Source organism: Salvelinus alpinus, chromosome 1, assembly GCF_045679555.1.
Source record: "Salvelinus alpinus chromosome 1, SLU_Salpinus.1, whole genome shotgun sequence".
NCBI lineage: Eukaryota > Metazoa > Chordata > Actinopteri > Salmoniformes > Salmonidae > Salvelinus > Salvelinus alpinus.
Genome location: NC_092086.1, coordinates 104,646,268 through 104,659,105, shown reverse-complemented (window position 1 = coordinate 104,659,105; position 12,838 = coordinate 104,646,268). Strand labels below are relative to the sequence as shown.

Genomic DNA, 12,838 nt, shown 5'->3' with positions numbered 1-12,838 from the left:
TTTACACCACTCCAGCCGACGCTTGGTATTGCACATGGTGAACTTACGCTTTTGTGCGGCTGCTCGGCCATGGAAACCCATTTCATGAAGCTCCCGACAAACAGTTCTTGTGCTTCCAGAGGCAGTTTTGAACTCGGTAGTGAGAGATGCAACCGAGGACAGACAATTTCTACGTGCTATGTGCTTCAGCACTCGGCGGTCCCGTTCTGTGAGCTTGTGTGGGCTACCACTTCGCTGCTGCGCCGTTGTTGCTCCTAGACGTTTCCACTTCACAATAACAACACTTACAGTTGACCAGGGCAGCTCTAGCAGGGCAGATATTTGACTAACTGACTTGTTGGAAAGGTGCCACGTTGGAAGTCACTGAGCTCTTCAGTAAGGCCATTCTACTGTTAATGTTTGTCTATGGAGATTGCATGGCAGTGTGCTCGATTGTATATACCTGTCAGTAATGGGTGTGGCTGAAATAGCCGAATCCACTAATTTGAAGGTGTGTCCACATCCACTATACAAAAGTATCTCAATGCAAACCGAGCGAACGAAACAGCACCCCTCTGTCTCTGTATGTGTAGGCCATCTGTCTGATGCTCTCTAGTCCAAAAGAGTATGACATTGTTGCCGCCCTTAACATCGAATGCCGCCCTTAACATCGAATGCGCCCTTAACATCGAATGCCGCCCTTAACATCGAATGCGCCCTTAACATCGAATGCCGCCCTTAACATCGAATGCCGCCCTTAACATCGAATGCGCCCTTAACATCGAATGCGCCCTTAACATCGAATGCGCCCTTAACATCGAATGCGCCCTTAACATCGAATGCGCCCTTAACATCGAATGCGCCCTTAACATCGAATGCCGCCCTTAACATCGAATGCCGCCCTTAACATCGAATGCGCCCTTAACATCGAATGCCGCCCTTAACATCGAATGCGCCCTTAACATCGAATGCGCCCTTAACATCGAATGCCGCCCTTAACATCGAATGCGCCCTTAACATCGAATGCGCCCTTAACATCGAATGCGCCCTTAACATCGAATGCGAATGTAGCATTTCGCTACACTCGCATTAACATCTGCTAACCATGTGTATGTGACAAATTAAATTTGATTTGAAGGGAAGCCAACAAGCATTTGGCCTCCCTTGATAAAAGAAAAGTATAAAATAATAGCCAATCAGCGTTGAGCTAAACTGAGCGAGCTCAACTGTGAATGGTGCTCTCCGGTTGTGATGAAAAAAAGGTGTGGTTGAATTTATTCTGCCACTCTGTCTTCTTCTTGTCTCGGCCTTTAGGCTTATATATCACTGTCGCAAGGCATATGAACTAACAGGTTATATAGCAACACATAGGTTGTAATATGGATTTTTTTCTGGCTTCTCCAGTGATTTTACCCACACACCGCTACCTACACACATACATTATCACTCGTAAAGCAAATAATAATTGAAAGACATACATTTCTGGATAAATTGGCACAGCCCATCCTCTGCTAGTGCTAACACAAACACAAAAGCAACAAATTGTCACATTCATACAATGTAGAAATGAGATATTTTCAGATGAGATACACTAGAAAAAACGTGTGATTTGCAGAGAAGACTACTGACTGATAATTCACATAAATGATGCCAGGATGAGTTAGTTTGACAGATGCAAGTTAAGTGTATTTCCTTCTATGACCATTGGGGATATTTATTGATTCCATGCGTCATAGTACATATTATTATTCAGTGCTTTGTGACACAGTGGAAGTGCTGAAAATTAGGGACACCATTCTCGGCAAAACACTCGAAATGTGCTTCTGTACAGAAAAAATAATCAAGCCATCTTTTGGTATTTTAGTTTTTCGAAAATGACAACATTTTCCAGAATGAGCACAACCCAGACTGGCATGAAAAAAAAAACAGGGTTTCAAAGGGGCAACCACCAAGTCAAACTAACATTTAGGAATATTTTGCATTGTTTTTCTTTAAGCGTTTTGCAGCAAGGTGGAATAGATCACCTTGGTGATCTGCAGCACGGCGGCGTGTAGAGAGTACTGCACCACGATGGAGCCGAAGCCTTTGTAAAATCCCAGGGCTCCCTCCTCTCGCCGGATCACATTTACACAGTCCCGGATGCCTTCATACTGTGTGTTGATGGGCAGGACCTCAAAGCCCAGGTCTGTGTTGTCGATGATGGTGCGCGTGCCCTGGATGTGGAGCCTGTGCATCACCGTCTCCAGCGGATAGAGGAGGACATCGGCACACAGACTGGCCACAAAACTGGCCATGAGTTCTGGGAAGTAGGCATCCAGCATGGTCTGGACCGTCTCCGAGCCATCCACGGGCTGCTTGGCCGGACTCTTCCGGCGCAGGAGGAAGAGAACCAGCCTCTGCACGGTGGAGCTCACCACATAGTGGAGGACCCCGTGGAGCACGGTGGGGAGCATGAGACCCCACAGGGGCAGCAGGCGCTTGCTGTTGGGGACGCCCATTCCCATGACCCGGCCCACACCCTCCTTCACACAGTCCAGGATGCCAGGGTTGTCCCGGATGATCTCACTCTGGGGACACACAAAAAGGGACACTATGAGTGTGGCGCATATTTCATGGTTAATACAGAATGATCTGAAATTATCTCTGCATGTGTGTTTGGATTGAAAAGACCAGCTCTGTGAAGGAATGGATACATTTACTGATTCTTTGATACTGTTAAAGGTTGAGTTTCGTAAAAACATGAAGTCATATTTATCTTTATTAGACAATGGACGAACGATGATCTTCACACTCAAGATGATCTTTATGTTGTTGGGAAATTCACCCAAAGTCAGTTAGAAAGTGAAGGGGATTTATAGAAGATGAACAAGATAAGGACAGCCAAAATACAACAGACCACAAAGGGATCATCATCCATATACAGTAAGTATGAAGTGTGGACACACTCACCTGCACAGTTTCAATGAGGCTTGCTGAGTAAAATGGCATGGCAACCACACAGGTCAAACTGTAAAAAGGAGAGATACACAATGACTGGTCATAAGATCAAAGCATTCTAATGAAATAAAGATATCAGCACCATCTGATAACAGCATCTACTAAATGTAAAGTCCCTTCTCTATTACCCTGCACTTTTTTATACATATGAATATGCACTCAATAGTTATGCAATTAAATTATCACTTACCATACTGATACTTGTAAGTCACTACTTTTTAAAGTATAAAAACCATTCATTATTTAGGAAAGAAAATAAATGTTATTACCCTTTCAGAACCAAATGCCCAATAACTTGCTTGGGGTTCCATTTGTGGGAGAGTTCTCTGAGAACAAACAAACAAGCATAGTCAGTCCTCTATCCAAGGTACCAGGTAAGTAACAGTGTTCATTTATTTCATATGTTCAAACAAGGTGATTTAACATGATTCTGATTTTTAAGAATTAAAAATGGCTGGTTTAAACTAGTTATTGTCTTGTTTGAACACTTATTGTTGAAGTATACTCTATAGTTTTTATACTCTATAGAAGTATACTCATGCCGTTTTTCCCCCATTCATTTAAAGCTGTTAGTGGTCTTTGATTTTGCTACTGGAACGTTGTGATCATCTCATTGGAACCCTTGGGAGGTGATAGATATGGCCTCTCTGAGTATAATCACCCACCTCTAGCATGTTCTGATAGATATGGCCTCTCTGAGTAAAATCACCCACCTCCAGCATGTTCTGATAGATATGGCCTCTCTGAGTATAATCACCCACCTCCAGCATGTTCTGATAGATATGGCCTCTCTAAGTATAATCACCCATCTCCAGCATGTTCTGATAGATATGGCCTCTCTGAGTATAATCACCCACCTCTAGCATGTTCTGATAGATATGGCCTCTCTAAGTATAATCACCCATCTCCAGCATGTTCTGATAGATATGGCCTCTCTGAGTATAATCACCCACCTCCAGCATGTTCTGGTAGATATGGCCTCTCTGAGTATAATTGCCCACCTCCAGCATGTTCTGGTAGATATGGCCTCTCTGAGTATAATTGCCCACCTCCAGCATGTTCTGATAGATATGGCCTCTCTGAGTATAATCACCCACCTCCATCATGTCCTGGTGGTGGCTAGAGGCCACATTGTGAGTGTAAGTTTGACACCTAACGCCATTCAAAAGGATGACTCGCTATTGATGTTGTGCTCGATTTTTATCAACAGCAATACATTTTATTTTTGTTTGTCAAAGTCTTGTCAGATATGGTGGGCGATCAGGCGATGACTAAAGGCAATGACTAATATAGGCAATATTCCCATTGGCTAGTTTTCTTGTCTCAAATATCCTCCAACAGTAAACGCATACCGTGGTAGTGGAGTGCATTCACTTATGATGCCTTCTGTTCCCAATGTGACTCCCTGTACCACAAAGGTGCTGCCCATTCCTTTCCATAAGGCCTTAGGACCCTGCAAGCAGACAATTCACAACAATATACCGGCATTAAAACATGTTAGCCCAAAATTCACATTTTCAACATTTTTTGTTGTGATATTTGTTAGGCCTATTTGTGAATGTTGGGTTTTGGGTTTGTGAAAAGCATTTATTACCTGACTCTTGGTGACATTATACATCACACTGACAGCAGTCAATGGGGACAGATGGTAGCACCTGGCGTGATAATTGACCTGGAAGCCACAAACAAACAGAACTAGGAATTATTTATTTATTATTACTACTTACTTCAACTTAGTTCATTAAATACTTACTTCAAGCACACTGGAAGTAAAACCTTAAGTAGCATTATAATGGGCAACTGTGATACACCCATGAAGATTTATTTACTGTATTGTAGAAAGATTTAAGTCAACAGAGTACACCAAAGCCTAAGGATGGTACACATACAGACTCTGAACATGTGAATTGTGGCATATACTGCATGGCTGACCGTAGGCTTACCTGGCACTGACGACGAAACACAATGCAAGGGTGAGCCAGGACATTTTCAGTAAAGAGACTGGAAGAAGAAGACATGGTGTGAACACAGTGCCTTCAGAAAGTATTCACACCCTTTGTATTTTTCTACATTTTGTTGTGTTACCACCTGATTTTAAAATTGACTAAATTGAGATTCAGCAGACATTGAATATCCCTTTGAACATGGTGAATTTATTAAATACACTTTGGATGGTGTATCAAAACAACCCGTCACTACAAAGATACAGGCGTATCTAACTCAGTTGCCAGAGAGGAAGGAAACCGCTCAGGGATTTCACCATGAGGACAATGGTGACTTTAAAACAGTCACAGAGTTTAATGGCTATGACAGGAACAAATTGAGGATAGATCAACAACATTGTAGCTACTCCACAATATAACTATTTGACATAAGTATTCACACCTGACACAATATTTTGTAGAAGCACAGCACGTTCTGCAGCTTTTATAGCTGTGAGTCTTTCAGGGTAAGTCTCTTAAGAGCTTTCCACACCTGGATTGTGCAACATTTTCCCATTATTCTTTTCAAAATTCTTCAAGCTCTGTTAAATTGGTTGTTGATCATTGCTAGACAAAAACATTTTCAGGTCTTGCATAGATTTGCAAGTAGATTTAAGTCAAAACTGTAACTCGGCCTCTGGAATATTCACTGTCTTCTTGGTAACAATTCCAGTGTAGATTTGGCCTTGTGTTTCAGGTTATTGTCCTGCTGAAAGGTGAATTCATCTCCCAGTGTCTGGTGGAAAGCAGATTGAACCAGGTTTTCCTCTAAGAATTTGCCTGTGCTTAGCTCCAATCTGTTTATTTTTTTAAACTGAAAAACTCCCTAGTCCTTAACGATTACAAGCATACCCATAACATGATGCAGCCAACAGTATGCTTGAAAATATAGAGAATGGTACTCAGTAATGTGTTGTATTGGATTTGCCTCAATCATAACACTTTGTTTTCAGCACAAAAAGTGAATTCCTTTTTGTAGTATTACTGTAGTGCCTTGTGCAAACATGCATGTTTTGAAATATTTTTGTTCTGTACAGGTTCTCTTCTTTTCACTCTGTAAACGTGATATTTCTGTATTTGATTTTGAATAAATTAAAAACATGTTTTTACTTCGTCATTATGGCATAATGTGTGTAGATGGATTAAATCCGATTGTTTTCACATCCATTTTGAATTCAGGCTGTAACAAAACAAATTGTGGAATAAGTTGAGGGTTATGAATACTTTCTGAAGGCACTGTACATTTGTATTTATTATGGATCCCCATTAGCTACTGCCAAAGCAGCATCTACTCTTCCTGGGGTCCAGCAAAATTAAGGCAGTTTATACAATTTTAAAAACATTACAATACATTCACAGATTTCACAACACACTGTGTGCCCTCAGGCCCCTACTCCACCACTACCACATATCTACAGTACTAAATCCATGTGTATGTATAGTGTGTATGTTATCGTGTGTGTGTGCGTGTGCGTGTGTGTGTGTGTGTATGCATGTGTCTGTGCCTATGTTTGTGTTGCTTCACAGTCCCCGCTGTTCCATAAGGTGTTTTTTTAATCTGTTTTTTAAAATAGAATTTTACTGCTTGCGTCAGTTACTTGATGTGGAATGGAGTTCCATGTAGTCATGGCTCTATGTAGTACTGTGTGCCTCCCATAGTCTGTTCTGGACTTGGGGACTGTGAAGAGACCTCTTGTGGCATGTCTTGTGGGGTATGCATGGGTGTCCGAGCTGTGTGCCAGTAGTTTAGACAGACAGCTCGGTGCATTCAACATGTCAATACCTCTCATAAATACAAGTAGTGATGAAGTCAATCTCTCCTTTCACTTTCAGCCATGAGAGATTGAGATGCATATGATTAATATTAGCTCGCTGTGTAGATCCAAGGGCCAGCCTTGTTCTGAGCCAATTGCAATTTTCCTAAGTCCTTTTTTGTGGCACCTGACCACACGACTGAACAGTAGTCAAGGTGCGACAAAACTATGGCCTGTAGGACCTGCCTTGTTGCTAGTGTTGTTAAGAAGGCAGAGCATCGCTTTATTATAGACAGACTTCTCCCCATCTTAGCTACTAGTGCATCAATATGTTTTCACCATGACAGTTTACAATCTAGGGTTACTCCAAGCAGTTTAGTCATCTCAACTTGCTCAACTTTCACATTATTTATTACAAGATTTAGTTGAGGTTTAGGGTTAAGTGAGTGTTTTGTTCCAAATACAATGCTTTTAGTTTTAGAAATATTTAGGGCTAACTTATTCCTTGCCACCCACTTTGAAACTAACTGCAGCTCTTTGTTGAGTGTTGCAGTCATTTCAGTCGCTGTAGTAGCTGACATGTATAGCGTTGAGTCATCCGCATACAAAGACAATCTGGCTTTACTCAAAGTCAGTGGCATGTCATTAGTAAAAAATTTAAAAAGCAAGGGGCCTAAACAGCTACCCTGGGGAATTCCTGATTCTAACTGGATTATATTTGAGAGGCTTCCATTAAAGAACAGCCTCTGTGTTCTGTTAGACAAGTAACTCTTTATCCACAATATGGCAGGGGGTGTAAAGCCATAACACATAAGTTTTTCCAGCAGCAGACTACGATCGATAATGTCAAAAGCAGCACTGACAGCCCCCACAAGACAGCCCCCACAATCATTTTATCATCAATTTCTCTCAGCCAACCATGCACTGTACATACGGTGCATTCGGAAAGTATTAAGACCCCTTGACTTGTTCCACATTTTGTTACATCACAGCCTTATTCGAAAATTGATTAAATAAGAAAAAACTCATCAATCTACACACAATATCCCATAATGACAAAGCGAAAACAGGTTTATAGATTATTTAGAAAAATTATGATAAATAAAAACAGAAATAGCTTATTGACACAAGTATTCAGACCCTTTGTTATTAGACTCAAAATTGAGCTCAGGTGCATCCTGTTTCCATTGATCATCTTTGAGATGTTTGTACAACCTGATTGGAGTCTACCTGTGGTAAATTCAATTGATTGGACATGATTTGAAAAGGCACACACCTGTCAGAGCAAAAACCAAGCCATGAGGTCAAAATAATTGTCCGTAGAGCTCCGAGACAGGATTGTGTCGAGGCACAGATCTGGCGAAGGGTACCACAAAATGTCTGCTGCATTGAAGGTCCCAAGGACAAAGTGGCCTCAATAATTCTTAAATGGAATAAGTTTGGCACCACCAAGACTCTTCCTAGAGCTGGCCGCCTGGCCAAACTGAGAAATTGGGGGAGAAGGGCCTTGGTCAGGGAGCTCCAGAGTTCCTCTGAGGAGATGGGACAACCTTCCAGAAGCACAACCATCTGTGCAGCACTCCACCAATCAGGCCTTTATGGTAGAGTGGCCAGACGGAAACCACTTCTCAGTAAAAGGCACAGGACATCCCGCTTGGAGTTTGCCAAAAGGCAACTAAAGGACTCTCAGACCATGAGAAACAAGATTCTCTGGCCTGAATTCCAAGCGTCACATCTGAAGGAAACCTGGCACCATCGCTACGGTGAAGCATGGTGGTGGCAGCCTCATGCTGTGGGGATGTTTTTCAGCAGCAGGGAATGGGATCGAGGGAAAGATGAATGGAGCAAAGTAGAGAGATCCTTGATGAAAACATGCTCCAGAGTGCTCAGGACCTCAGACTGGGGTGAAGGTTCACCTTCCAACAGGACAACGACCCTAAGCACACAGCCAAGACAACGCAGAAGTGGCTTCGGGACAAGCATCCTAATGTCCTTGAGTGGCCCAGCCAGAGCCCGGACTTGAACCCAATCGAACATCTCTGGAGAGACCTGAAAATATCTGTGCAGCGACACACCACATCCAACCTGGCAGAGCTTGAGAGGATCTGCAGAGAAGAATGCGAGAAACTCCCCAAATACAGGTGTGCCAAGCTTGTAGCGTCATACACAAGAAGAATTGAGGCTGTAATCGCTGCCAAAGGTGCTTCAACAAAGTGCTGAGTAAAGGGTCTGAATACTTATGCAAATGTGATATTTCAGGGTTTTTTTTATGTATAAATTAGCAAATATTTCTACATTTGCTTTGTCATTATGGGGTATTGTGTGTAGATTGATGAGGGGGATTTAAGAGAATCAATTTTAGAATAAGCCTGTAACGTAACAAAATGTGGAAAAAGTCAAGGGGTCTGAATACTTTCCGAATGCACTGTATTGGCTTACTGCTTTCCTTTTCCCAAACACTTTGACTGTATATATAATGTTTAATGACGGAAATTTTTGTTTAATTTAAATGTTTACTTTCCTTTAGAAGTCAAGATGGATCATAGTTATCTCTTTACTACTGAACTACCACTGAATTACTGAAACATCGAATTACCTTGCAAGCCCGATACCAAATCCAGCAAATCTGTTCAACTGCTCTGAAAGAGAAAGAACATATACATGTGAATGAATATCTAACAGCAACATTTAATGGAAAACCTTATTTATTGTTATACATAAATAAGTCATAGTCGTGCAAGTCACTCAATATTTTGAGCATCATAGGCTAAGTAGCTAGAAATAGACTCTTCGAATTGTGCTTATTATTAACAAACAAGCAGAGCATCAAGTATCCTGCAAGGGTCACAGCCTCACTGGGGGAAGCACACATATTAGTCGGAGGTGTAAAGTCACCAAAGCACGCAAACCCCCCTCAAATGTTATTAGTCGTGTACACAGATTTGCAGGTGCAGCGAAATGCTTGTGTTTCTAGTTCCAACAGTGCAGTAATACTTAGCAATAAAAAAAAAAACAATACACACAAAATTATCAGAAATATCAGAACGAGCAATGTTAGAGACTGGAATATATAAATATACACATACTACGGTTCAAAAGTTTGGGTTCACTTAGAAATGTCCTTCTTTTTGAAAGAAAAGCAAATTTTTTGTCCAATAAAATAACATCAAATTGATCATAAATAGAGTGTAGACATTGTTAATGTTGTAAATGACTATTGTAGCTGGAAACGGCAGATTTTTTATGTAATATCTCCATAGGCCCATTATCAGCAACCATCACTCCTGTGTTCCAATGGCACGTTGTGTTAGCTAATCCAAGTTTATAATTTTAAAAGGCTAACTGATTATTAGAAAACCGTTCTGCAATTATATTAGCACAGCTGAAAACTGTTGTTCTGATTAAAGAAGCAATAGAACTGGCCTTCTTTAGACTAGTTGAGTATCTGGAGCATCAGCATTTGTGGTTCGATTACAGGCTCAAAATGGCCAGAAACAAAGACCTTTCTTCTTTAACTCGTCAGGGTTCGATTACAGGCTCAACATGGCCAGAAACAAAGGCCTTTCTTCTGAAACTCGTCAATCTATTCTTCTTCTGAGAAATGAAGGCTATTCCATGCGAGAAATTGACAAGAAACTGAAGATCTGGTACAACGCTGTGTACTACTCCCTTCACAGAACACAGCAAACTGGCTTTAACCAGAATAGAAAGAGGAGTGGGAGGCCCCGGTGCACAACTGAGCAAGAGGACAAGTACATTAGAGTGTCTAGTTTGAGAAACAGAAGCCTCACAAGTCCTCAACCGGCAGCTTCATTAAATAGTACCTGCAAAACAACAGTCTCAACGTCAACAGTGAAAAAAAAAAAAAGATTAAGATAGGCAAAAGAACACAGACATTGGAAAGAGGAACTCTGCCTAGAAGGCCAGCATTCCGGAGTTGCCTCTTCACTGTTGACGTTGACCCAATCCACTGCAGACTTGTTGATGTGGATGGGGGAGTGCTCTCTCTGCTGTCTCCTGTAGTCCACAATCAACTCTTTTATTTTGTTGAGGGACAGGTTATTTTCCTCCTCCCTTTAGGCTGTCTCATCGTTGTTGGTAATCCATCCATGTCTTCATCACTGGAAGAGCATTTGTGTCTCAACCGATGGTGGGCACAACAGAAAAACCTCATGATGTTAAATAGGGTCTAAGCTACAAGATATCTGAACATGAAAATGTTTTTAGTTTACCCGTTGTTAGATAATTGATGTTAACGGTTTAAGGTTTTTGACAAAACTGTTTGTAAGCTTTTAAATGACATCAAACTCAACTGTTTATATTTTCCATTGAAGAAGACATGGATGTCTCATGGTATGGTATGCAAAATGGGTCAATTTTGAGCACGTTTATCTCCTTAATGTTTTGGCATTCATGTCCAAAAAGTTACTTTCTGACCACTTCTTCCACAGGCAAACTTCAATGGAAAGTTTTGAATCAAAAAAGGAATGCTGTCGAAAATGGATTTAATTCAAATGGATTTACCCTGTAGTGTGATTGACATCAATCAATGTTCACAAATGTACCTTAAAAGCACAAATAACCAGGAAAGCTACTTTATAATATACAGTATTACTCAACCGCCTACTAGAGAAATGTGCCTACTGTAGGTCTACACTACACTCCCTCTCTCTCTGTAGGGTATTGTCTGAACCCATAAATGGTGGTCAGTCTGTTCAAATGCCATGTTTCTGTTTATGTGTTATTTCATCATTGATGCTTTGAAAGGCAGTCATGTCAATATTTTATTTTTACTTCTTGTAGGTAATTCTGGACTTGTTTGGATATGAGTTGGTTGGATTCTATCAGCGCAATAGTACATGCAATCAAGAACAGTGCCTCATAAAACAGTTTAAAGACAGAGATCTAGGCTAGGCCTACAGTAGTTTGTGCTCTCTTCAGTGTTTTTGTACTTTAATGTCATTGAATACCTATCCTGCACAGGAATCATTTATATGAATGGTAACTGATTGTAAACGTGGATTTCAGGGCGAAGTTAAAGAAAGTTAAACGTATTTTTGTGGTACCAAGACACGTAACGTTACGCTAAAGTTTAAGTATGTCGCATAAGTTACTGTCAGTAATGTAAAGTCCAAATTGTTGACACTAACTCTACTATTCTCAGGCCTAGCTAGCTAGCTAGTTGAAAGTTGAGTGATTTCACATTCAAACACTCACGACACAGTGCCGATTTCGTGTCGTCGTCATTGTTATGAATGAAAATGGTCAGCGTTGCTGAAATGATGTCCCCTACCGGATGGAGGAGCCGTGGGCAGTGTATCTTCAGCACCAGGTGCCCCAGGGGGCGCCTCAAATTGGGGCGTGCGTTCCCCAAAATGTAAATTTCGGCTACCTGGAATATCTGGCGGTGTTGTTACCCAATTCTGCAGGTCCACACTAGAGGAATTATTAAATGACCTTCCACTGTAGCCCCCACTGTAAGCAGGATCCTCAATACCTCTGTAACCTAAACCATCAAAATTGTCCGGTCGCCGAGAAGTCATCCTGCACGAGAGCTAAATAGGAGTGACAGCTCCTTTGATATCACGACTAGTCAAATAAAAATGTGTAACTATACCACTTTTTAAATCTACGAGAAACACATTGAAAATTAAAATTAACCACAGTATAACACCAATTTAGACCGCTAGCAAGCTAGCCACCCTAAATTAATTCGTTAGATACGCTAGCTAACGAGCAAAATAACAACACGAATGAACTGTCAGCCGATCATATCAGCGGCTCGTCAGAAACACTAAAAAGGTACATCCTGGTCATGGAATTTTGAAGTTTGTCAAAATAAAAGTTCCCCACGTAATAGTACAACCGTGTCAATAACCTGTATTTATTCATGATATATGAAATATAATTAGCTAAACATTAACAATGTATCTTATTTATTCATATTTAAGTGACATTTGCATTAAATGTCGGTTTTAAAACATGTTCCAAGGTCAAATGAATGGCCACAATGCGAATCACTGTATATGGGATACATATTGGCTTATACAGCAAAAACGATTCTGGGTGCCACAGTAAAGGTGTTGTAGGGAATACTCAGTAGGGTCTATAGAATGTATATATGGT

The 12,838-nt window shown here is 41.0% G+C and overlaps 1 protein-coding gene across 1 annotated transcript; it reads right to left on the bottom strand.

Moving 5' to 3' along the window:
• Nucleotides 1-1,663: 1,663 nt before the first annotated feature.
• Nucleotides 1,664-12,458, bottom strand: LOC139537593 (mitochondrial outer membrane protein SLC25A46-like). The gene is made up of 8 exons (XM_071339078.1): nt 12,006-12,458; nt 9,309-9,351; nt 4,920-4,977; nt 4,571-4,648; nt 4,329-4,429; nt 3,246-3,302; nt 2,929-2,986; nt 1,664-2,546 (listed from the first exon to the last, which is right to left on the bottom strand). Exons 1-8 carry the CDS (start codon nt 12,253-12,255, stop codon nt 1,971-1,973), a joined length of 1,221 nt encoding a protein of 406 aa, XP_071195179.1. The 5' UTR covers nt 12,256-12,458; the 3' UTR covers nt 1,664-1,970.
• Between the last annotated feature and the right edge of the window lie 380 nt (nt 12,459-12,838).